This window comes from Eumetopias jubatus, unplaced genomic scaffold, assembly GCF_037043125.1.
Source record: "Eumetopias jubatus isolate StellerSeaLion01/CBP00866 unplaced genomic scaffold, mEumJub1_p1.0 scaffold_4, whole genome shotgun sequence".
Taxonomy (NCBI): domain Eukaryota; kingdom Metazoa; phylum Chordata; class Mammalia; order Carnivora; family Otariidae; genus Eumetopias; species Eumetopias jubatus.
Window position 1 is genome coordinate 61775297 of NW_028274810.1, and position 23101 is coordinate 61798397.

At 43.5% G+C, this 23101-nt stretch overlaps 1 protein-coding gene across 1 annotated transcript in view; it reads left to right on the forward strand.

Annotated features, from left to right (window-relative positions):
* Nucleotides 1-12177: 12177 nt before the first annotated feature.
* Nucleotides 12178-23101, forward strand: part of PLPP3 (phospholipid phosphatase 3) — an 82444-nt gene continuing 71520 nt past the window's right edge. The window contains exon 1 of the mRNA XM_028106843.2: nt 12178-12319. Within this exon, the coding sequence (XP_027962644.1) occupies nt 12181-12319 (139 nt within the window). The 5' untranslated portion in view covers nt 12178-12180. The remainder of the gene's footprint in view (nt 12320-23101) is intronic.

The following is a 23101-nucleotide window of genomic DNA, read 5'->3' on the forward strand; positions in this document are numbered from 1 at the left end:
CAATGGGGAAAAGCTGAGAGCTTTTCCCCTAAGGTCAGGAACGCGGCAGGGATGTCCACTATCACCACTGCTATTCAACATAGTATTAGAAGTCCTAGCCACAGCAATCAGACAACAAAAAGAAATCAAAGGCATCCAAATTGGCAAAGAGGAAGTCAAATTCTCACTCTTTGCAGATGATATGATACTGTATGTGGGAAACCCAAAAGACTCCACCCCAAAACTGCCAGAACTCATACAGGAATTCAGTAAAGTAGCAGGATATAAAATCAATGCACAGAAATCAGTGGCATTCCTATACACCAACAACAAGACAGAAGAGAGACCAATTAAGGATTTGATCCCATTTACAACTGCACCCAAAACCATGAGATACCTAGGGATAAATTTAACCAAAGAGGCAAAGGATCTGTACTCAGAAAACTATAAAATACTCATGAAAGAAATGGAAGACACAAAGAAATGGAAAAACGTTCCATGCTCATGGATTGGAAGAAAAAACTTTGTGAAGATGTCAATGCTACCTAGAGCAATCTACACATTCAATGCAATCCCCATCAAAATACCATCCACTTTTTTCAAAGAAATGGAACAAATAATCCTAAAATTTGTATAGAACCAGAAGAGAGCCCGAGTAGCCAGAGGAGTAATGAAAAAGAAAAGCAAAGCTGGCTGCATCACAATTCCAGACTTCCAGCTCTATTACAAAGCTGTCATCATCAAGACAGTATGGTACTGGCACAAAAACAGACACATAGATCAATGGAACAGAATCGAGAGGCCAGAAATGGACCCTCAACTCGATGGTCAACTCATCTTTGACAAAGCAGGAAAGAATGTCCAATGGAAAAAAGACAGTCTCTTCAACAAATGGTGTTGGGGAAATTGGACAGCCACATGCAGAAGAATGAAACTGGACCATTTCCTTACACCACACACAAAAATAGACTCCAAATGGTTGAAAGACCTAAACGTGAGACAGGAGTCCATCAAAATCCTAAAGGAGAACACAGGTAGCAACCTCTTCGACCTCAGCCGCAGCAACTTCTTCCTAGAAATATCACCAAAAGCAAGGGAAGCAAGGGCAAAAATGAACTATTGGGATTTCATCAAGATAAAAAGCTTTTGCACAGCAAAAGAAACAGTCCACAAAACCAAAAGACAACCGACAGAATGGGAGAAAATATTTGCCAATGACATATCAGATAAAGGGCTAGTATCCAAAATCTATAAAGAACTTATCAAACTCAACACCCAAAGAACAAATAATCCAATCAAGAAATGGGCAGAAGACATGAACAGACATTTTTCCAAAGAAGACATCCAAATGGCCAAGAGACACATGAAAAAGTGCTCAACATCACTCGGCATCAGGGAAATCCAAATCAAAACCTCAATGAGATACCACCTCACACCAGTCAGAATGGCTAAAATGAACAAGTCAGGAAACGACAGATGTTGGCGGGGATGTGGAGAAAGGCGAACCCTCCTACACTGTTGTTGGGAATTGCAAGCTAGTGCAGCCACTGTGGAAAACAGTATGGAGGTTCCTCAAACAGTTGAAAATAGAGCTACCATACGATCCAGGAATTGCACTACTGGGTATTTACCCCAAAGATACAAATGTAGGGACCCAAAGGGGTACGTGCACCCCAATGTTTATAGCAGCAATGTCCACAATAGCCAAACTGTGGAAAGAGCCAAGATGTCCATCGAGAGATGAATGGATAAAGAAGATGGGGTATATATACACAATGGAATATTATGCAGCCATCAAAAGGAATGAGATCTTGCCATTTGCAACGATGTGGATGGAAATGGAGGCTGTTATGCTGAGTGAAATAAGTCAATGAGAGAAAGACATGTATCATATGACCTCACTGATATGAGGAATTCTTAATCTCAGGAAACAAACTGAGTGTTGCTAGTGGTGGGGGTGGAAGGGATGGGGTGGCTGGGTGATAGACATTGGGTAGGGTATGTGCTATGGTGAGCGCTGTGAGTTGTGCAAGACTGTTGAATCACAGACCTGTACTTCTGAAACAAATAATGCAAGATATGTTAAGAAAAAAGAAAAAGAAGAAGATAGCAGGAGGAGAAGAATGAAGGGGAGTAAATCGGAGGGGGAGATGAACCATGAGAGACGATGGACTCTGAAAAACAAACTGAGGGTTCTAGAGGGGAGGGGGGTGGGGTGATGGGTTAGCCTGGTGATGAGTATTAAGGAGGGCACGTTCCACGTGCAGCACTGGGTGTTATGCAGAAACAATGAATCATGGAACACTACATCAAGAACTAATGATGTAATGTATGGTGATTAACATAACAATAAAAAAAAAAAAAGAATACTGTCTGAGACATAACCAGTGTTGGATTATCTTCATGGGCTCTCCACAGTGCCTGACATATAATAGGGATTCACTAATTATTTACTGAATAAATGCAAAAATTAAATTAGTAATATGCTATTTGATGTAATAAAATTATAATAAGTGCTTGTGTGTCTACTTAGCATCCTCAATAACTAAGAGATGTTTTGATTTTTACATGTCTAAAACTGAGCTCCTGATCTTCCCTCCACAGGTATGCTTCACTCTGTCTTTCTCCTTTCTATTTTTACAAAAAATTTTTTTTAAGATTTCATTTATTTATTTGTCAGAGAGAGAGAGCACAAGCAGGGGTAGCAGCAGAGGGAGAGGGAGAAGCAGGCTCCCCACCGAGTAAGGAGCCCAATGCGGGACTCGATCCCAGGACCGTGGGATCATGACCTGAGCCGAAGGCAGACAGACAACCGACTGAGCCACCCAGCCGCCCCTTTCCTTTCTATTGATAGCACTGTTATCTGTCCAGTTACTCAGGCTAAAAACCTTGGAGCCATTATTGATGTCTTTCTCCCACCACATATCCATTTTATCAACAAATCTGATTGGTTCTACCTTCAAAATATCTCCAGAATCTGCTGTCTCTCATCACCTTCTCTAGCACCACCGCCTTAAATCAGTCCACCCCTGTCCCTCTCCCAGATTACTGCAATGGTCTCCAAACCAGACTCTGCTTCTGCCCAGTCTATTCTCAAAACAACCAGAATGATTCTTTTAACACTTAAGTCAGGTCACCACTCCTCTGACCCCAGCTCTAAAGTCAACTTTCATGTTCCTTCTTGTCAAAGTTAAAGTCCCTTCAAATGTTTATAGCAGCATCACTCCTAACAACTAAGAAGCGGAAGCAACCCAATGTCACCAAATGGGTACATGAACGACAGCGTATGAATTTGTAAGGGCTACTTCAACAAATTACTACAAACTGGGTGGCTTAAAACAACAAAAATGTGTTCTCTCACAGTTTTGGAGGCCAGGTATTCAAAATCCAGCAGGACTGTGCTTCCTGTGGGGGCTTCTGAAGAGTCCCTTTGTCGCCTCTTCCAGCTTCCGGTGGCTGCCTCCGTGTTTGCCATCTCTGCCTCCATCGTCATGGGGTCTTCTCCTGTGTGTGCCCATGTCTCTTCTTCGATGTCCTATAAGGATACTTGTCTTTGGATTCAGGTCCCACCTGCATAATTCAGGATGATCTCATATTCAAGATCCTTTTTTTTTAAAGATTTTATTTATTTACTTGTCAGAGCTCGCATGCACAAGCAGGGGGAGAGGGAGAGGGAGAAGCAGGCTCCCTGCTGAGCAGGAAGCCCGATGCCGGACTCGATCCCCAGACCCTGGGATCATGACCTGAGCCGAAGGCAGACGCTCAACCGACTGAGCCACCCAGGCACCCCTCATCTTAAGATCCTTCATTACATCTGCAAAGATCCTTCCTCCAAATAAGGTCACATTCAGAGTTTCTGACAATTAGGACATAAACATATCTTTTGAGAGGTGACCATTCAGTCCACTATACTCAGTAAAGGTGTCTTAGTTCTACTTTGCCCTTGTTATGGACTCCCTCACATTCCCCATCTTTTTTTCTTCAGGTTGAAAGGTTGTTTTGTAGGTGTGTATTTTGGGAAGGCAATGCCTATGCAGGACTAAGTGAGGTAGATGAGTAAGAATTAGCAGAGGGAGAGATGTTCATATGGCCATAGCCATTAATGTGGTCCAAGGGTAAGGTGGGGCTGGCATCTGTTTTGGAGTTGGGACGATTAGGTAAGTTAAATTTTTAGAAGAGTTATTAATTGCCTGTTGGCCAACTATCAAATAGATAAATTTAGTCAATGATAAAGTCTGGAAAATTGAAGAAATTCTTCCATTTCTCCCTTTTCCCATCCATACCATACAGAGCTGTTCTCTTCCTTAGTCATATTTCACTCCTACTTTGGGTACCCTTTTACAGTTTAAGTCTCTATTATGGCATAACATACAAGCAATTAAGTATAAAAATTTATGTCCACATATTGATTTCACACTATTAAATTTTACATATGTTTATATGCATGTAAGCACCACCCAAATCAAGCACCCAGAAAGCTTTCACATACCTCTGCCCAGTTAATAACCCCTCCCCAAAGGTGACCACTATTCTGAGTTCTATCATCATAGACAAGTTACCTGTTGGCATACTTCTTATAAATCAATATACTAGGCATTTTTGTGTCAATTTCTTTTTTTAAACATTATATTTGAGAGATTCATCCATGCTCCTCAGTGTAGAGGCAGTTCATTCTTTTTTAAGGCTGCATAGTATTCCACTGTGTATTATATAATTTAGTCATTCTGTTTTGGATGGGTGCTTTTGTTACTGCCATTTGTGAGTTATCATGAATAAAGCTGCTAGGAATCATCTTGCACAAGTCTTTTGGTGGACATATGCCCTTGTCTTTTTTGGGCACATCCCTAGGAGTAGAATTGCTGGGCCACAGGATAGGCATATGTTTAGTGTTAGCAGATATTGCCAAAGACTTTGCCAAAGTAGCTATACCAATTTTCACTCCAGCTAGTCCCCATCCTCACCAACACTTGACAGTGTCAGGATTTTTCATTGTAGTTATTCTGATAGGTAGATAGTGGTGTTTCATTGGGTCTTAATTTGCATTTCCCTAATGACTAATGACATTGAGTATTTTGTCCTGTGCTTATTGGCCACTTGCATATCCTCTTGCAAAGTGCTTATTGAAGGCTTTTTCTTCCTCCCCCCAACTTTTTTTTTTTAAATAGGCTCCAGGCCCAGCATGGAGCCCAACACGAAGCTTGAACTCATGACCCTGATATCAAGACCTGAGCTGAGATTAAGAGTCAGATGCTTAATCGGCTGAGCCACCCAGGTGACCCTCCCCCTTCACTTTAAAAAAAATTGGGGTTGTCTGTATTTTTCCAACTGATTTATAGTTTTTTATATATCCTGGATATGAGTTCTCTTTGTAAATATATGTCTTTTCCTAATCTGCCCTAATTGCCTTTTCATTTCCTCACTTGTGTATTTTAGCCATCAGCAGCCTTTTCCATAAAGGACCAGATGGCAATTATTTTAGACTTTGCAGGCCTTGGTGATGTCTGCTGCTGGTACTCAACTCTGCCGCTGAGACACAAAAGCAGCTGTAGATAGCCATACAGTAAATGAGTAAGCATGGCTGTATTCCAATAAAACTTTATTTATGGACACTGAAATTTTAAATTTCATGTACATTTCACATATCATTACATAGTAGTCTTCCTTTGACTTTTTTTCAACCATATGAAAATGTAAAAACCATTTTGAGCACACAGGCTGTACAAAGCCATGCAGCAGAATAAATTCAGTACGTCGGCCATAGTTTGGTGACCTCAGCTGTATTTTACACATATTAAGTTCTTAATTTTCATGAGTTTCCATTTATATCCCTTTTTTTGTCATTAATGCGTTTTATTCCTATATAAGAAATATTTGCCTATCCCAAGTTCCTGAATATGCTCTCCTTTGTTTTATCCTAAAAGCTGCATTTTATCATTCACTTTTATGTCAATGATCCATCTAGGATTATGTTTCGTGTATGATGTGAAGTAGAGACTTTATGCTTTTGTTTCTATGTATTGGAGTTCTCATAGACCTTTTCCAACCTTATCATGCAGCTATGACTTCTCCGCTCCGTGAAACTCTCCCTGATGGCCGAATGTGGAGCTTACGCCTGTCAGCTAGTTATTCGTTCAACAACTACTTTCAAAAGGCTTATTATGTACCATGCTAGACACAAAGGTTTGGCTTTTGTCTGAAGGAGATTATAGTCTTTTGAAAAAACAACTAAGTCCCTACAATAAAATGTGATAAGTGCCATGATAATATTGCAAGTATTTGTTTATATTTTTCTCCTACTAAAATTGAGTCATTTGAAGAAAGGAACCATAGGCTTTGACTTGGTTATCTCTAGCACCTCCCATGAACTTTAGTATAGAATAGGTGTTAATGAAAATTTGATGGGTGATTAAATGAGTGAATAAATAGTCATACATATACAATAAACAAATACACATATATTCATACAGTGCCTATGTATACAGAATATGTACATATATGAATTCAGTGAATAACATGCATGAATGTACCTATGTGTACATACACACACACATACAACCTTCTACCTCTTCCTCCCAGACACACAAGCTAAAGTACCTCTTGGGCAACCACTAATCTCTGTGTACTTTAGTCAGAGGAAAAGTTTACATGGTAAAGATTCATGATTAAAGTCCTGGTGACTCTTGTATTAGACTGCCTCTGTGCAAATCCAAGCTCTATCACCCAGTGGCTGCGTAATCTTAGACCAGTTACTTCATCTTCCTGTGCCCCAGTAACCTCATCCGTAAAATGGGAAAACCTTCCTTGTAGAGTTATTTAGAATATTAAATGAGTACATACATATAAAATAATCAGAGGTCTAAAAAGCTCAATGAGGACAGGAATTTTTGTCTGCTTTGTTTATTGAGGTACTCCATTTCCTAGAAGAGTGTTTGGTACATAGTAGATACCCATTAAACACATCTGTTGCATGAATGACCAATCCCTGGATCAGGGAAAATCTCTGTAAAATCTCTACATTCCGTTTCTAGCCATTTCCCATGTGCCCCGTTGATGACAATTTCACTCCTTGGGAATCATAGCAGTTTTCGACAGTGACACAAGGTGGCAGCATCAGTCTCCTTTTGAGCCATCAACAGCACCAGTTTTGCAGGTTCTAGAGACAAACCCTGCACGGTCTCCATTTGCAAGTTCCTCCATCCATTCTAGATTCTGTTATTTTAAATAACAACATTAACCGAATCACTATAAGGTTAGCTCTTAACTGCCCTAATTTCTAGCTAAAGAAAAGATGACTGCCTGTAAATAGATAAAAATACTGACATTAATCCAAGCTGCCTTACAGTACCACTCCTGTTTTATGTTCTTAAAGCTCTGGCGTTGTAACAAATAACTGCTTGGCAAATAATGAGCTACACAAGGTGCAACAATGTTGTTCCTTTCCAAGTCTATAAGAAAAGACAAAACAAAATCAAACTTCTCTGCTTTCTAAACAAAGACAAGAGGCTAATTCTGCAGTCCTTCTAACTTACTCTGCGAAAACACTGTTGAGAAGCAGAAATTTCTGGGCACCTTTGAGGGTGAGACCTTGTGGTGTAAAGAAAAGAATCTTGGTTTAGAAATGAAAAGACCTGGCATTCCAGTGGTGCTTCAAGGAATCTCCTTACTTCCAACTTTAAGCTAAGTACCTTTCTTTCCAGAATTCAGTATCTTTATTTCTAAAACAAAGATAACAATCTCTGCCTTACCTCCTTGAAATGAGATCAGTGAATGTAAATACCTTTAGAAACTGTAAAGGGCTCTTATACCATATGAGCTAAGGTTAGAATCATTTCCATTTTACCAACGGGGAAAACCAGTTCTAGCCAGTTAAATGGGCTTGCCTCAGTTTTCTCAACTATAAAATGGGCTAATGAAAGCAACCCCACCTACTTTGGTGAGTTGTAAGGATAGAACAAGATAATAGATGTGAAAGTGCATTTAAAATGAACATACTCTCACTTGTACAAGATTATTAGTTTAAACAAATGGCTTTTCTTGAGTTTCACAAACAATCCTGAAGGAAGCAATATGTAACTAAATAGTTTTTTAAAAAATAAGCATGTTTGATTTACTTCAGAATCTCAGGAAATTGCACATTAAAAAAAAAGATAGGAATAAAGAACCTCAAGGTATCATTGCATTTAGGAAAGGATAAATAAAATTAAATATGCAGAGTTAGTTGATAAACACTTCTTGAATATCTGCATTTAAACTAGGTGTATTGTAGAAATAAATGTCTTCGCTTAAAATCTTAACATTCAACTAACATTCGTCAACTGCCTATTTTGTAGCAACTATTTTAAAAAGTATTCTTTTATTTTTAATGTTTTAGTCCTCAAAACCAGAGAGAAATGGAAATTTAATTGAAATTTAATGAAAATTGAAATTAAAAGTTGAGAAAACTGAGATTCAGAGAAGTTGCTCAGCTTGCCTCGGGGGTCAAACAGCATGATCCAAGATACTCAGACTTCAAATCCCCTGCTCCTTCCTGTCTTTTCTTAGGTGCGTTACTGTGGCGGCTTCTCTTCACTCCCATGTAGCGCTCCGGATACTGCAACCAGCACTTAAGAAAGCAAGCCAGCAACTTTTGTTTAGTATAACCAGAGGTGTAGGGCGAATGGGTTTTAAGGAAACTGAATAAATGGGTACTTCAGAGCCAAAACTTACCTGTCTTTTTATGTGAATTTCAATGGCTTGCTTTGACCTTTGGACTATACACTCTCCCAGAAAGGCACTCAGTTATCTTTCCCCTAAATATTTCCAGAGCCAATTCAGGCCTTTTCAAAAAATAAAAAATGATTAATTATTAAATGTTAGGAGTTAAAGAGAAAGAGAAATAAAATTATGAGGTAACAAGAGATCTGTGAAATGAAAGCCATTTAAATCTGTTGGGAGGCATCAGTTGTTTAAAAACCAATGCGCTGTTGTTACCGCACATAATAAGTTAATCTTAAAAAGGCATTTATCCCCGCTGATGTTACAGTTTTTCTACAGACTAGTTTAGTGACCCGGATGCCATTTTCAGGTGTGAATTTTGGTCAGCTATGTGTACCAGGAATTTTAATTACTTAATTACTTTGAAATGACACCATTCTAAACTATGGAAGTCTGTTCCATTGCATTTAACTTACTAGTTAGATTGTTCCATTTTAGGGTTAAAGCAAAGAGGCCTTCCAGTTTATGCATCTGGTTAGATGGTTTAACTTCCTATTATCTGAAGAACGATATTGACACTGTGCTTATGACTTGTTCAAGTCAATTTTAATGAGTATCTGTAGTATTCTGTTCCCTTGAAGAATAATCCAAATATAATACTTGTTTGCATACAACTACATGCATCAATTAACATTATGATCTTTTTGTTCTGAAAAAACAATAGCCCACAGAGCCCTGTGAATGGAAATATAAAACTTATTTAAACATCCATTAATTTCCCCCCTTATCTGCTCCTGGAACACCAGACTTTAGCCTTCTTATTAAGTGGCTGAGTTCAATCCAGGGGACCTGAGTATTAGGTTCCTAGCATTCAATCTAGTGCCAGCTAAAGTTAACAGTCTTACCCAATGGCTTTAGGGACCAACTAGATTGAGGAGTCGTAATACCATTGAGCTAGGGTAAAAGCCTGGCTTTTAAAAATGTTTATTCTTAAATTAATAAAAGTCATTTCACAGATAAGGAAAAGCAGACAGGAAATGTAAAGGGAGGAAATGCTAAACTTCTAATGATAGAACAGAGTAGTATATCAAGGAATATAAGCAGCCACCTGAGTGGCACAGGTGCCCAAGGAAGGGGGGAGATGAGAGGGGTCCGCAGTTTCAAGAAGACTTGGATTTGCTTTTAGCTTAGAATTCCGAAGATAGGGTCTGGTGACTTAGAACTTCAAGGATGATTATAATTACAAAGAGGGTTGGGTGGGCAAGGGAAAGACACTGGAATCCCTGAATTCCTTTCAAAATGTCAATAATCACATTGTATTGTTTCTGCTATTTTAACATTTCAAGAGGTGTTTGTCGCTAAAAAGCTATCTAAGGACTTTGTTCTCTTAGTTATCCTGGCTTAGTTTTACCTGATGCTATTTGAATTGAGAGTGTGGTGTCTGACAGGCATCTGATGCTCAGCTCCAGAACTGTCTTGGAGATTCCAGAAGACAGCGATTTTGCCTTTCTTTGCCAGCCCCATCTGTTGACCAGTCTGGACCTGAACTTAATGCAACAGACAGCAAACCCTGTGCTGGGTACTGGGGAGATGCTGTGGAGCTGATAATCCACAGAGCTGACTGGTCTTACTAACTATAACGCCAAATCAGACTGTGATAAGTGCCACAAGAGTGTTATAAACAAAGTGTTGAAGGTAAAGTTAATTCTGTCTGAGGGTCAAGAAAGGGCTCAGACAGAAGGTGACATTTCAGGGGACTCTAGAGCAAGAGAAGCATTTTGCTAGCTAGAGAAGGGATAGAGGTGCATCATAAGCAGAGGGAATAGGAGGGCAGGGATGTGAAGTGTTAAAGGAGTGTTCCAGAAAGGACAAGTGGTTGATGGTGGCTGGATATAGTGGTTACTGAACCCCATCACAAGTCAGTGTAAATGTATCAAAACCTACAACTATTTCTATTTCTGGATGCACAAAAAGAGACACCTGGAATAAATATCCATTCATCGTCCACTGAGTGCCCAGTGCTCTGCTAGACATATAGAAGGTACAGGGGAAGACCCATGCCCTGGGAATGTTTATATTAGCATTCTGTCTGGAAGAAAGATGAACTCACATAAAATAATGTGAAATAATATTACAGCTTCTAAAGCAAAGCATTAGATTGCCCCAGAACTCAAGCTAAAGATGATACCTCCAGAGAGCGCTCCTGCCGTCCTGGGCTCCCCCCAACCCCTAAAATAGTGGTATGGGCAGGCTTGAGGCCAGCTGAAGCAGCAGAGAGGCTTGAGGGCTTGGGACGCCTTCACCTCAGAAACCGGCATAAAGGTCACGGCTAAACCTTATATAGCACTTGTAGGTACCTGGAACTGTTCTAGATGCTTACATGGATTAACTAATTCAGTCTTCACAATTACTGTATTTGGGAGAAACAGTTAATATCTCCATTTACATATAGGGAAACTGAGGCACAGAGCCACAGCCAGAATTCAAATCTACAAGGTCTGGCTCCAGAGTCGTGTCTCAAATTCAAATTCTCAGACTCCAGCCCAGTATCGGGTGCTGAGCGTTTTTCCCTGAGTATTTTCAGGATAATACGATTCAAAGCGAAACAAATACTTGAAAGCCCCAAATCTATAAAGGAGGAGAAATGCAAATGCATGTTCGCTCTACAGCCTCAACTTTTGCCCGACCCAAGGCCAGCAAGAAAACGTTTCTTTTTATTTTATAGTTTTCTTTTTGTGACAACTTGGTGTTTCTGAACGCTAGGGGCTCCCGGATTCTCTGGTTTGAGAGTAACTTTTCCTTTTAGGATTTTTTTTTTTTTTTTTTTGAAGGGGGTGGGGGAAAATGTGGCCTTAATTATCCTACGTCTTAGGCAGCTTAAGGAAGGGGCTGTGCTTTCGGGATCTCTTCAGAGCCAAGTAAGGAGGTCCCTCTCTTTCCCTCTGCCTCTCTCTCTCTCTTTTTAAAAGGACCTCGTGCGATAAAAGTGCAGAAACAAACCCAGGCGACCACAACAGCAGCCGCGGCGACAGCAGGAGGAGGAAGAGGAGGAGGAGGGAAAGTTGGAGTTGGGGCAGGCGCTGCGGAGCGGCGGGGCTCGGAGCGGCTCCCATTCATTAAGTACGCAGCAGCCGAAGAAGGCGGCCAGGCGCCCGCGCTGCCCACTCACCCGCTAGCGCAGCCGGACACGCGCCAGCCCAGCGCGCCCCGAGCAGCACAGCTCTGCAGCAGGGTCTGCTCGGCAGCCGGCTCTCCTCCCCCTGGACCTGCGGACGGTTTGGGGCTGAGAGAGGAGCGCAGAGGAGCAGCGGGGAGCAGAAAACAGCCCGGGCTGCAGTGGGAAGCGCGCGGCGGGCTGCACCGTCGCCGCCGCCGCGCAGCGAGCCGGGGCCCGACCCTCCGCGTCCCCGAGCAGCCGCGGCCGGGAGGCGGGCCGGGCGCGCGGGTGTGTGGCTGCCGCCGCCGGGCGTCTTCGCGGGGCCGAAGGCTCGCGCCGCAGCCAGCGCCATGCAAAACTACAAGTACGACAAGGCGATCGCTCCGGAGAGCAAGAACGGCGGCAGCCCGGCGCTCAACAACAACCCGAGGAAGGGCGGCAGTAAGCGGGTGCTGCTCATCTGCCTCGACCTCTTCTGCCTCTTCATGGGTGAGCCTGGGCCCCCGCCCCGCGCCCCCGCGCCGTCAGCCCCGAGCCTCCCCACCCCCCGCCAGCCCTGTCCCGGAGCCCTCGCGCCGCCCCGAGCCCGCCCTTCCCCGGGCCGCCGACTTCCCGGCCTGGCAGCGGGCGTGGGGCGCGCTCAGGCTCTCCCGGGCCACTGGAGCCCGGCCCCTTAGAAGCCGCCTCCGGCCGCAGGCTCAGGCAGGCTCCCGCGGAAGTGTGGGGTTCGGCCTCGTAGCGCAGGGCTGTGGGCGGAACCGTGACCGCGAGCCCGCGCGGAGCTTGGTGCCCCCGATCCGAGTAAGATGGATCTCCTGGGGCCCCTGCCTGCAGCCGCGCAGCCTCCTCGCTCGCTGGCTGTGTGTAAACACCCAACCCTTCCGCTGCCGCCGGCTCGGCCCGGCCGGACTCGAGCTGGCCTTTCCCTGGCTTTCCCCCCAGCCCCCGACCTCACGTCCGCGCCCCCCTCCCCCGGTGGGGCTGGAAGGTGCGCCCCGGGGGCTCGATGCGGGCACCCATTTAGCTATCACTTGTTAGGCGCCTACTGTGTGCCGGCGGTAGGAGGTGTCACCGACTTAGTTTCGACCACCCCTCGCCCCGACTCTGTGCGGGTTGGGTGAGGAGCCCCATTTCACCGAGTAGGAAACTGAGGCACCCGGAAAGCAATCCAAGATCAGGATCGCGTTTGGGGACCACGATTAACTGCAGTCTCAGAAAGTTAAGGCGATGGTCCCTTTCTGTTTTCCAAACTAGTTGGATTCCCCAGCCCGAAGAGCGGTGGGCACTAAAAAAAAAAAAAAATGGAGCGGGGAGTGAGGAGATTTATAAACTTGGCGGGGGCGGGGAGAAAGCTATTGACATGAATCTACAGGAGTTCCAAGGTTGAAGTCAGAGTAGAATATTTTTTTTAAAGCGATTCATGGTGTAATGGAAAGCGCACAGGACTTGTCATCAGAACACTGCTACTCTGCCACTTGCTGGGCGTGCCACCTCCTTGCCTCCTGGGCCTCGGTTTCCTCATCAGTTGAGTGAGTGGGTTGAATTAGATGCTCTCCTAAGGCCCCTTCCTGCATTAAGAACTCGGATTTGGTCCAGGAGCTGTTCTGCCAACTCTGCTAACTGAAGAAACATCTGTGTTCCCAATTCAGTTCCCTTAAAATAGAACTCCTGCACGGAGACGTAAGTCCCCTTTGAAATGGATTTGTCCGTGCAGACTGTGCAAACCAGAGACTTAGTGGGCTGGAGTTACACTTCTCTCGTGTTTCGTGAATCTTTTCTGCAGCAAGGTCCTCACTGAGGTCCGTCTGCCCGTGGCTTGACTGTCCGTAGTACGTTTGGGAGTCAAAGGAAGATGGGATACTTAGAATTATTAAAACATAAGAATTGTTCCCTTTGGGTACCGGGAGATAGCTGTGGGTAAAATTGTGCTCTGTGGAAGGCCAGAGAGGTGACTAGTTCAGGTGGCAAATTCCCTTCCCACCTCTTCATAGAAATTGGACGTTTTAAGATGCTATGTAAAGGAATTGTCACTGGGGGGCCTGCCTTCCTGTGGGCCGCGCGGGCTTATTATCCTGCACAGTGGGAAGATTAGTATTTAAAGTCCGCTGCCAAGCTGTTGAATTTTTAAAAGGCCCTCCCTGGTCCTGGGGGAGTACAAGGAGAACACTAAACACATTGAAACTGTTTGCTGTAAACTTGTCTGGGGCTTCCCAGTGTTTACTGGTGTGTTTTGTTGGTGGTAAGGTAAACTCTTCCCAGACAGCCTGTGCTGAGTACCCTCCTACCTCCTACTTTGTGATTAGGAAAGCAAAGCTAGAAACACGCCTGACAGCCTTTGGAGAGTTTCATTGTTCTCCTCCCCTCTTCCAGTCTTCTGATTTCAGAAGGCAGTCCCGATAGGTGGTACATTCTTATTAAAGGGGAAAGAAGTGTGAAGGAATTTGCCGGAAGACACACCTATCAGCTGCAGTTTAGCCAGAGACAGTGTTGTGCATTGACAGTGCAAGTAAGGTGAATGTTTGCACATTTCACTTCATCTGCCCCAACTCTCCCTGTGTCCCCCGAAAGCTAATATTCTCTACCTAGCTTTTGATTATGTTTACTCACGGTTGGTCTGTTGGAATAAATGATTTTGTTTACCAAAAAAAGGTGATAACTGGAGCCTGCATTTTATTCTGAGGCACATAGCTATCTATTAAGGAGTATTTGCCCTGCTGTTAAAAAAAGAAAAAACAAACATGCCAACAAAGTCATTTTCAAAGTGACTTATCCATGTCTCCCCTATGCATAGACCAAAATACAACATCACTAGTTTAATGCCTCACCTGCCTTTAAGAGGAAAAACTGTAAGGTAAATACTTGAGAAATTTGCGCAGGAGAACTCTATTTGGCTTCCAAAAGAAAATGAATAACACAACATGTGATTTTAATATCCCCTACACAACAGCCCTAAAAAAAATGATTTCTTCTTGGTTCACTTTTTGCCTAAGATTGTCAGTATGGTTTAATTTTTATATAGTTTATGGATCATATGGTCTGGATTACAGGACACTAATATAGTAAAAAAGAGAAACATAGTTTTCTGTTTATTCTCTCACAGGAATATATACCAAGCTTCATCTCCTTGTATCTGGAAAAAATAAAAGCTGATGTGCTACATAAGTGTTATGTGAGTGGAAATATGTGAGCAGTTGAGCTTGTTTCACGTACCTTCTTGGAATGTGAAATTCTTAGCAAAAAAACAAAAGTCCCCTCTTGTTTGAAGGCCAAAAGAATCTGGTGTCCGAGAACCCCAAAGGGAGTTTACTGCCCATTGAACAGCTGTCTTTGCCAACTTACTGCTTTTATAAATACAGTTAAGAATCTTTGTGCTCTAGTTTTTCTGAAATTGATTTTGTTTTCCTTTCAGTTACATAATATGTCCTGCCTTATGTTTTCCAAGCACTGGTTCTGGTGTACCGGGTGACAGGAGAGCGGTGGAGGCTGTTCCCAGGCAAGAAGGGAGGAACAGCTTTCTTTCTAAGCTTTGTTAGCCTCTTAATATAAATGTGTGTACTCTTCGCTGTAACCTTCATGAAGAGATTATCTCCATTTCATAGGTGAGAAAACCATGTGGAAGTTCTGAGATGAACCCTGAAGTCGATTTGGGTCGATGCCTCATTTTCAGTGAGCATGACTGGAGTCCATCTCCCTTTCAGACTCAAGGCTCTTATCCAAAAAACCTGAAGCTGTTTGCAGAAAGCCCTGCCTCTCCACATTTCCAAGTTACCCATTTGCGCCAAAGCAAGTGGAGAGAGGTGGTTGAACTCTTCTGGTCAGTGATGCTGTCTTGCTCCACGGCATTGTTTGGATATGGAGCTGGTTCCGAGACTAAGTAGTTCACAGATTTTTGAGGGCACCTTTTTACCCCATGAGACCATGGTTCCACAGAAAGAACACCAGCAGCTAGTGGCTGGAGCAAAATGCAGAGATTTGGTAAATCCATGCTGAGTGTCTGGGCCCCAGCTTTCCCTCTCTCCTGTCCCTCATCCCAGCTATTTACTGATTGCCTCCTTCCAACCCATGCACTTGGAGGGCTAGGCAGTTTTAGGCAGGTCCAGCTTTTTCTGCGTGGACTTCGCTCAAGGCCCTTCATCCTTTGAGTTCAGTTAGTTCATCTGCAAAACGGTGAGCAGAATGGCCACTTCATTATGTGGCTGTCAGGATCAGAAGAAATCTTGAATGTGACAGTTTTTTTTTTTTTTTTAATCTCTCAAGAACTTGGGCAAACACAAGGGCAAATGCAGGAGATTTATAACCTGGAGCCCTGGACGAAGGCTTTGTGGTTGTCTTCATACATGTCTCAGAATCATAGGTAGATGAGACCATGAAATTAATACTCAGTAATATTACAGTGAAGATCATAAAGCTGCGCTTCAAATAAGAGAATGTCGTATTTGCCCAGTAAGTTGAAGACAGATGATTTCCATTCATTTTGACTCGAAACTTAACGCTGAGAAGGCAGCCCCTAAAACTGAGCAGAACTCTTGAGCCAACTGATCTTCACAGGGTACGCTGAGCCCTCTTTAGAGAAGGTTCTTTTGTTCAAACAAAAACTGTTCCTCATTTGGCTTTTGATACCAGAAGGTAGGTGAGCTGAACTTATACCAGGAGGGGTGGGAGACGTTTGAAGAAGCAGGTGCTTGGTCAGGTTTAGTCTGAAAGGCCGGACTCCTGTGCCAGTCCCCACCAGGAAATGCAGTCAAAGGGTGGAGTATCATGAAGCACAGGGAAAGAAGCTCAAACAGGTAAAAATTTAGAATTTGGATGCTCAGCAACCATGCTGTGTAATTTAGCGGTTCCAGAATGTTCTTGTCCTTTTTTGATTTTCAGTTAAATGGTTCAGATAAAATTCCTAGAACTTGTTCCATATATGGGCTATGTAACATCATCTTGTGCTATTATTAAATTATTCACTTTTCATCCTAGAAGAGAGGTAGTGTGGTATAGGGAAGGGAACAAGAGACTTAGACCCAGAAGCTTCAGGTTCCAGGCTGGCCAACGCCACCATCCAGTTGTGTGGTGTGGACAAGTTGGTGTTCTATGGATCTCAGGGTTTTTTTTTTTTTTTTTTTGTTCCATTGGTAAAATGGGCAGGATCACATCTAATGCATAAAGCTGCCATGCAATGTTCTGTGACAGATTTCTCGCTGAGAGGAATGACCCATTTGTTGAATGTCTCCCTCATGCATGCATTTTGCTTAGCTCTTCATTGTACATTACCTCAGTGACGAGCCTAGAAATAGGAGTTCTGGCCTTGGACTGCTGCTTCGATGCTATGTAACTTCGGAGAAATGCACTTGACTTTTCCGGGCCTGGGTTTCTTCATTATTGCAAAGAGAGGGAAGGGCCTAGATCATCTTCTCAGACCTCTTCTAGCACTAACAATTTTAGGATTCTGTACTGGTAGATACATACTGTGATGTAGAAACCCAGTCATTCCGTCATTCCTTCTGTTAGAGTATTCATCATCGATTGAATTGTTACATTTTTTAACCAAAGACTTAATGCTGACAATTAGCTTATATTGGTATTCATTCTGGAGGGAAAAGCAGCACTGTTACTAAAGTTAACCCAATACGCTGAGAAACCAGCTAGATTTTTCCTTGGCCAGATGTGTCCTTTAACCTGCCCTCCTGAAATTTATAGGACAGTTGACCCTTGAACAATGCATATGACTGGACTTCCCAAAAACCTAACAGTCTCCCGTTGACCAGAAATCTTCCCATTAACATAAACACCAATTATCACATATTTTGTGTGTTACATGTCTTATAAGCTATGTCCTTACAATAAAGTGAGCTAGAGAAAAGAAAATGTTCTTAGGAAAATCGTAAGGATGAGAGAATGCGTTTATAGTACTGTCCTGTGTTGAAAAAAAAAAATCTGTGTGTAAGTGGACCTGTGTGGTTCACATCTGTGTTCAAGGGTCAGTTGTAGTCACAAGCACAATAGGTAACTTTCCCTTTTTTTTTGTTACTCTTATTATATTCACTAAGTATGTGTTTTTAATAACTCATTAGGTTTTGATAACTTAATCTACCATGTGAACCACAGAATATAGAAACAGATTTTCATTAGTCAACTGGCGAACTGTCCAGCCAAGCATCTTGCATGGGTTGAAGTAAAGAAGGGAACCTCCGTTTTGTAGGTAAGCCACGCTGCCTTTTCCAGAATGGTTGAAAACCTCTATTTCCTCATTATCCTGAACAGTTAGGGTCTTTTGTTTTTGCTTTTTGGTTTTTTGGGTTTTTTTCCCTAGCTTTCTTGCATACTTAAGAGATACACCATGAGGGTATAGCTGTCTTTGTGGGAGACTGTTAAGGCCAGAGTTGGTGGCCTTTTTCACTTTGAGCCCTTTTTGATTTCCCGTCAGTTTTGGATTCTTTCTTTCCCCTTCCTGTGCAGTTGTCTGGGCTGGCAAGCCCAGTTGGTCAAAGCATGTTGCTAATGAGACCGTAGTCATAGTCAAGGACTTCTCTATGTAGGCAGTTATATTTATGGAAACACCCTACCGAGTGGTCAATTCAACCAGTATACATTATTGGAGGAATAATCACTCATTTGGGGGAATGTCTACAACATCAACATCTCACGGACTCACCTAGTAAGGAGACCCATCTGGTGAGAAATAGAGATTCTCAGGCTCCTTCTCAGGCGATTCAAATTCAGCAGGCTTTGGGCCAGGGCCTGGGAGTCTGTATTTTTTAAAAGCTTCTGGTGATTCTCATCAGCCAATCAGAGAATCAGCTGTGTTGTTTAACAGCTGGTGTCTTAAGGGCAGTTGGCTACGTCTGGGGCTTTTTGTCCCTGGACTGAATGTTCTGGCACTTTTCACATTGTTAGGTTTTTTTCATTTGTGGCCAGCACACCTATCTTTTCAGCAAAGATAATGAAACTTGTTAGAATTCGTTCAAAAGGAAAAATTACCTCTGGGTGCAGGCCTGAAGGTCTCCGGTGATTTTTTTTTTAGCGTAGGGACGTGGTGGTGTCTCCTAATTGTTGAGAGGCTGGGATTTTTATTTTTTTCTGGGTCCTAAACTGAGCTCTGTGTAGTGGAAGTTGCCGGCCTAGTGACCACTTTGGAAAAATGAGGTGTTAACTCTGTAAATATTTTCTTTTGAGATATTGAAGTTTGTGTCTGAGTGAAAAGTGAAATGAATAAACGAGATTCGGAATAGAGCCCTTAAAAAGATCAAAGTTAGCTTGGCAAAGTCTTGTGGAAACAATACCAGCTTTGGGTTCCCTCCAATCTGGGTGCGACTTGGGCGAAAAGTATTTCACCTTTCCAGGCGGAAAGGTGTCCTCATCTGGAAAAGAGGCAAGAGACCCGGCGACACCCTGATATGGTGAAGCTGTGGTGAAGTCGTGACTCTGAAAGCGCTTTGGGAAGTTAGAAGAGCACTCTATCGTGATTATCAGGTCTCATGTTGCTATTATTACTCATGGTTATAGTAGTATTTTCTCTCCCTTCCCAGTGTTCTTACTCCTCAATGGTGCTGTGAAATCTGCTCATTTATTTGGCAGCAAAGTTTCCGGAAATTTATGGGGGGGTGGGGAGCAATTGTGAAGAGAATCCTAAGCAAAAACCAGGCAGAGGGAACACAAATGTTTTCGTTCAGCCGAAGAAAAGCAGTGGAGGAGAGATGACCCCATCTGGGAAAGTCACAATGCAGGGACCTCGGTAGTCTCTGGTGGTTGCTTTCTTCTTCCCCTTTGGAAGGGACTTGGCCATATCATCTTAAGAGAAGGACAGACACACCTTAGGAGAGCTGGGAGGGAATTGGGACAAATGGTCTGTCTTAGGGTCAACTCTTCTCTGTGTCTTTTGACAGCCCCGGGAAAAATCTAACTGAAGAGAACAGTCGGGATTGAAAGTGATCAAAATGCTCGTCATCTAGGGCCATGTCCACATTTCTGGAGAAAGGGAGGGAGTAGCTGTATTTGTTACCATGTTGATTATTCAGGCCAGCCATGTGGTATAGGTACCAGACTCGTTTCATAGCTCAGGGCGGTTCAGGGACTTGCCCATGGGCCCCAGCTGGTCAGTAGTCTTCAGTTTTCCAGGGCCCTTGTCACCTTTAATCTGTCTTGCTGCCCACTTTTCAATGCAGTTAATGCAGCGAAGACTCGCTCTTTTCTAGTTCCTTCCATTTTATTAATTTCAATTTTATTGAGTTGGAATGTGTACGATGTTTTACAGGGCCCAATCTAGGACACAAATAGGAGTCTTTTTTTTTTTTTAAGATTTATTTATTTGAGAGAGAGTGAGCGAGCGCATAAGCACGGGGCGGGGGGAGTGGCAGAGGGAGAGGGAGAGAGTGAATCTCAAGCGGACTTCGCACCAAGTGCAGAGCCCTACATGGGGCTTGACCTCACGACCCTGAGATCATGACCTGAGTTGAAATCAAGAGTCGGACGCTGAACCCACTGAGCAACCCAGGCGCCCTGACACAAATATGAGTCTTGAGGACCTCGTTGGGCAGTGAGGAGCTAGGTATAGATAAATAATTGCAAAACAGCTCAGAGTGTGTTGCTGTGGACAGCGTAAATAACAAAAATGCTGTTAGAACAGTTCTTCACTGCCTAGATTCATGGCATCTTCAAGATTTGACAGTAGCTCTCGGAGTTGTCATTATCAACAACATCAAGGTCATTTTTTATTTCCGTCAGAAACCCAGGCCTCTTGGGGCAGGCCAGGGCAGGAGGTGGGAGTGGGGGAGCACGGGCTTTTGAGTCTGACAGATGGGGGCTTGCCTGCTGTTATTGTCTATTGCCTTAGACAAGTCACTGAGTGTCTCTGAGGCCCCCGTTTTCTGCGTTGTAAAGTCGGATAGTACGGGCGTCGTGGAGGTGTGAGGGCTATGCCAGGTATGGTACGTGGTGTTGGGCGCTCCACAGGTGGTGGCAGCCCCTGTCACCTTTGTCACCACACCCTACTCTGTGCTCTCAACGTGACAAGACGAGCCCGAGGCCTGCACTGGGTGGTGGGGTCCTACAAGAGAAATGTCCGGGAGGTCCGGTTCTCCAGGTGCTGAGCAGGGCACACGTGAACGAGTCTGGGAAGGGTGAGTATGAGAGGCTGCAGGGGTCCGGTGAGGCTGAAAGATCAGGGCCTACAACCCATGTCTTGCCTTTATACCATTTTGCTTTTCTGGTAGTGTTTATTGTCAGTTTGAGATTGGTATTGTCTGGGAGGTCCGGTTCTCCGGCGGGAGAAGGTCCTCTCTTCTTTCTCTTGTCTGTGTTCCTTAAAAAAAGGAACAAGATGGGACACCTGGGTGGCTCAGTCGGTTAAACGTTTGCCTTCGGCTCGGGTCATGATCCCGGGGTCCTGGGATCGAGCCCCACATTGGGCTCCCTGCTCAGGGGGAGCCTGCTTCTCCCTCTCCGGCTCCCCCTGCTTGTGCTTGCTTTCTACTCTCTCTGACAAATAAATAAATAAAATCTTTTTTTTTAAGATTTTATTTATTTGAGAGAGAGAGAATGAGAGACAGAGAGCACGAGAGGGAAGAGGGTCAGAGGGAGAAGCAGACTCCCCGCTGAGCAGGGAGCCCGATGCGGGACTCGATCCCGGGACTCCAGGATCATGACCTGAGCCGAAGGCAGTCGCTTAACCAACTGAGCCACCCAGGCGCCCAATAAATAAAATCTTAAAAAGAAAAGGGAACAAGACAAACAGGTTAACTTTTAATCCTGATTCCTCGGGTAATAGTTGAGTGAGGCCAGAGAGACATGAGGAAAATCTGAAGGACGGGGGAGTTTTGGGATGCCACTGTTCTTCCAACTGGCACTTGTTCTAGAAAGTGCTTATTACCCAAGATCACTGCTGACTGATTTGAGCTTGAATAGGCACCCGCTTTTGCAAATGATGTATCACAGGAGAGAAGAAAGAGAAACCCAAGTTTTCGAAGTTTTTGCTTTTTAAAAGCCTCTTGAGGTAGAAACTCTTCTCGTTTGACCAAGGAGGAAACGGAGTCTCAGATTAAATAATTTTCTCAAGGTCAGGCATTAATTGGTGGGGCCAACAGTGAAAAGAAAGCTAGGTCAGGTTCTCAAACATCCTTGTGGAACTATCCTTCTTTTAGATCCAGTTTTATAAATCAGAATCTGCATTAAAATTCCCCAATTTAAAACCAAACCAAACAACACACATAGGATCCAGTTGGAAACTTTTGAAAGGAACTTGTTGATTTCTATGTGCTTTGAAAGTATACGTTGCAATCAGAATATTGGTGGTGAGTGTGTTTTTGAGGTTTGTAACAAATTAACAAAATTATATGCCTCGAGAGTTTTGCAGAGAAATGCAAATCAGTATAAGCGCCTTGTCATAATAAGCAGTATGCTTTGGTTCCTGTTTATGTACCCCCAAAGCACATAATACACATAATTATATTGACACGAAGGAAGCAGTTCTCATTGATGGTTTCTTTATATCAGGCCCCCAAATGAGTTTGCGGTATCAATCAGTGTAATTTCTAGAGAGCCTGTTTAAGTCTAGGTTTGTACCTGTCTTTCAAGTATCCATCCTGTCTTCTGTGGTTGTTTCTGGAGCACCTACTGTGTGCTGGGCCCCCCAGGGTTTCTTGACATTTACGAATTCTCAGGCTGGTGAGTGGGAAACAGACTTGGGGAATTAAACAAGCTAAGTGTTGCTGATGTGGGGTGGTAGAGGAGGAGCTTTAGCAGGCGAGTGAAGACTGAGGGCATGGTGCTGGGTCCTACAAGAGAAATCCTAGCTCACGTGCCAAGACAGGGGAGAGGGTAATCCAGCAAAGGGGGCAACAGGTGCTGAGCAGGGTGCACGTGAACGAGTCTGGGAAGGGTGAGTGTGCGAGGCCGCAGTGTGGTATAGCATTGTGTGTTTGTATTGGGCGACGGAAGGGGGATGTTGGAGATGAGGCTGGAGAGAGATAGTTGGAGCCAGGTTACGAAGGGGGGGCTGTAAAAGGCAGGCAGCCGAGGAACTTGAACTGTATTTTGGAGGACCAGCTGAGCCAATGAAATTTTATTTTTGTTTTCGTTTTCCTTTTTATTATGGAAAATGTCATATAGAAACCGAACACCATATATACCTAGGCGTGGAATTGCTAGGTCATAGGGTAACTCCGTGTTTCACTTTTTGAGGAACTGCCAAATGGTTTTTCCATAGCGGCTGCACCATATTTTAGAAATCGCGTGACATTAGTTAAAATAGGTAAGGAAAAAAATGAAAAGTTTTATAGACAATAT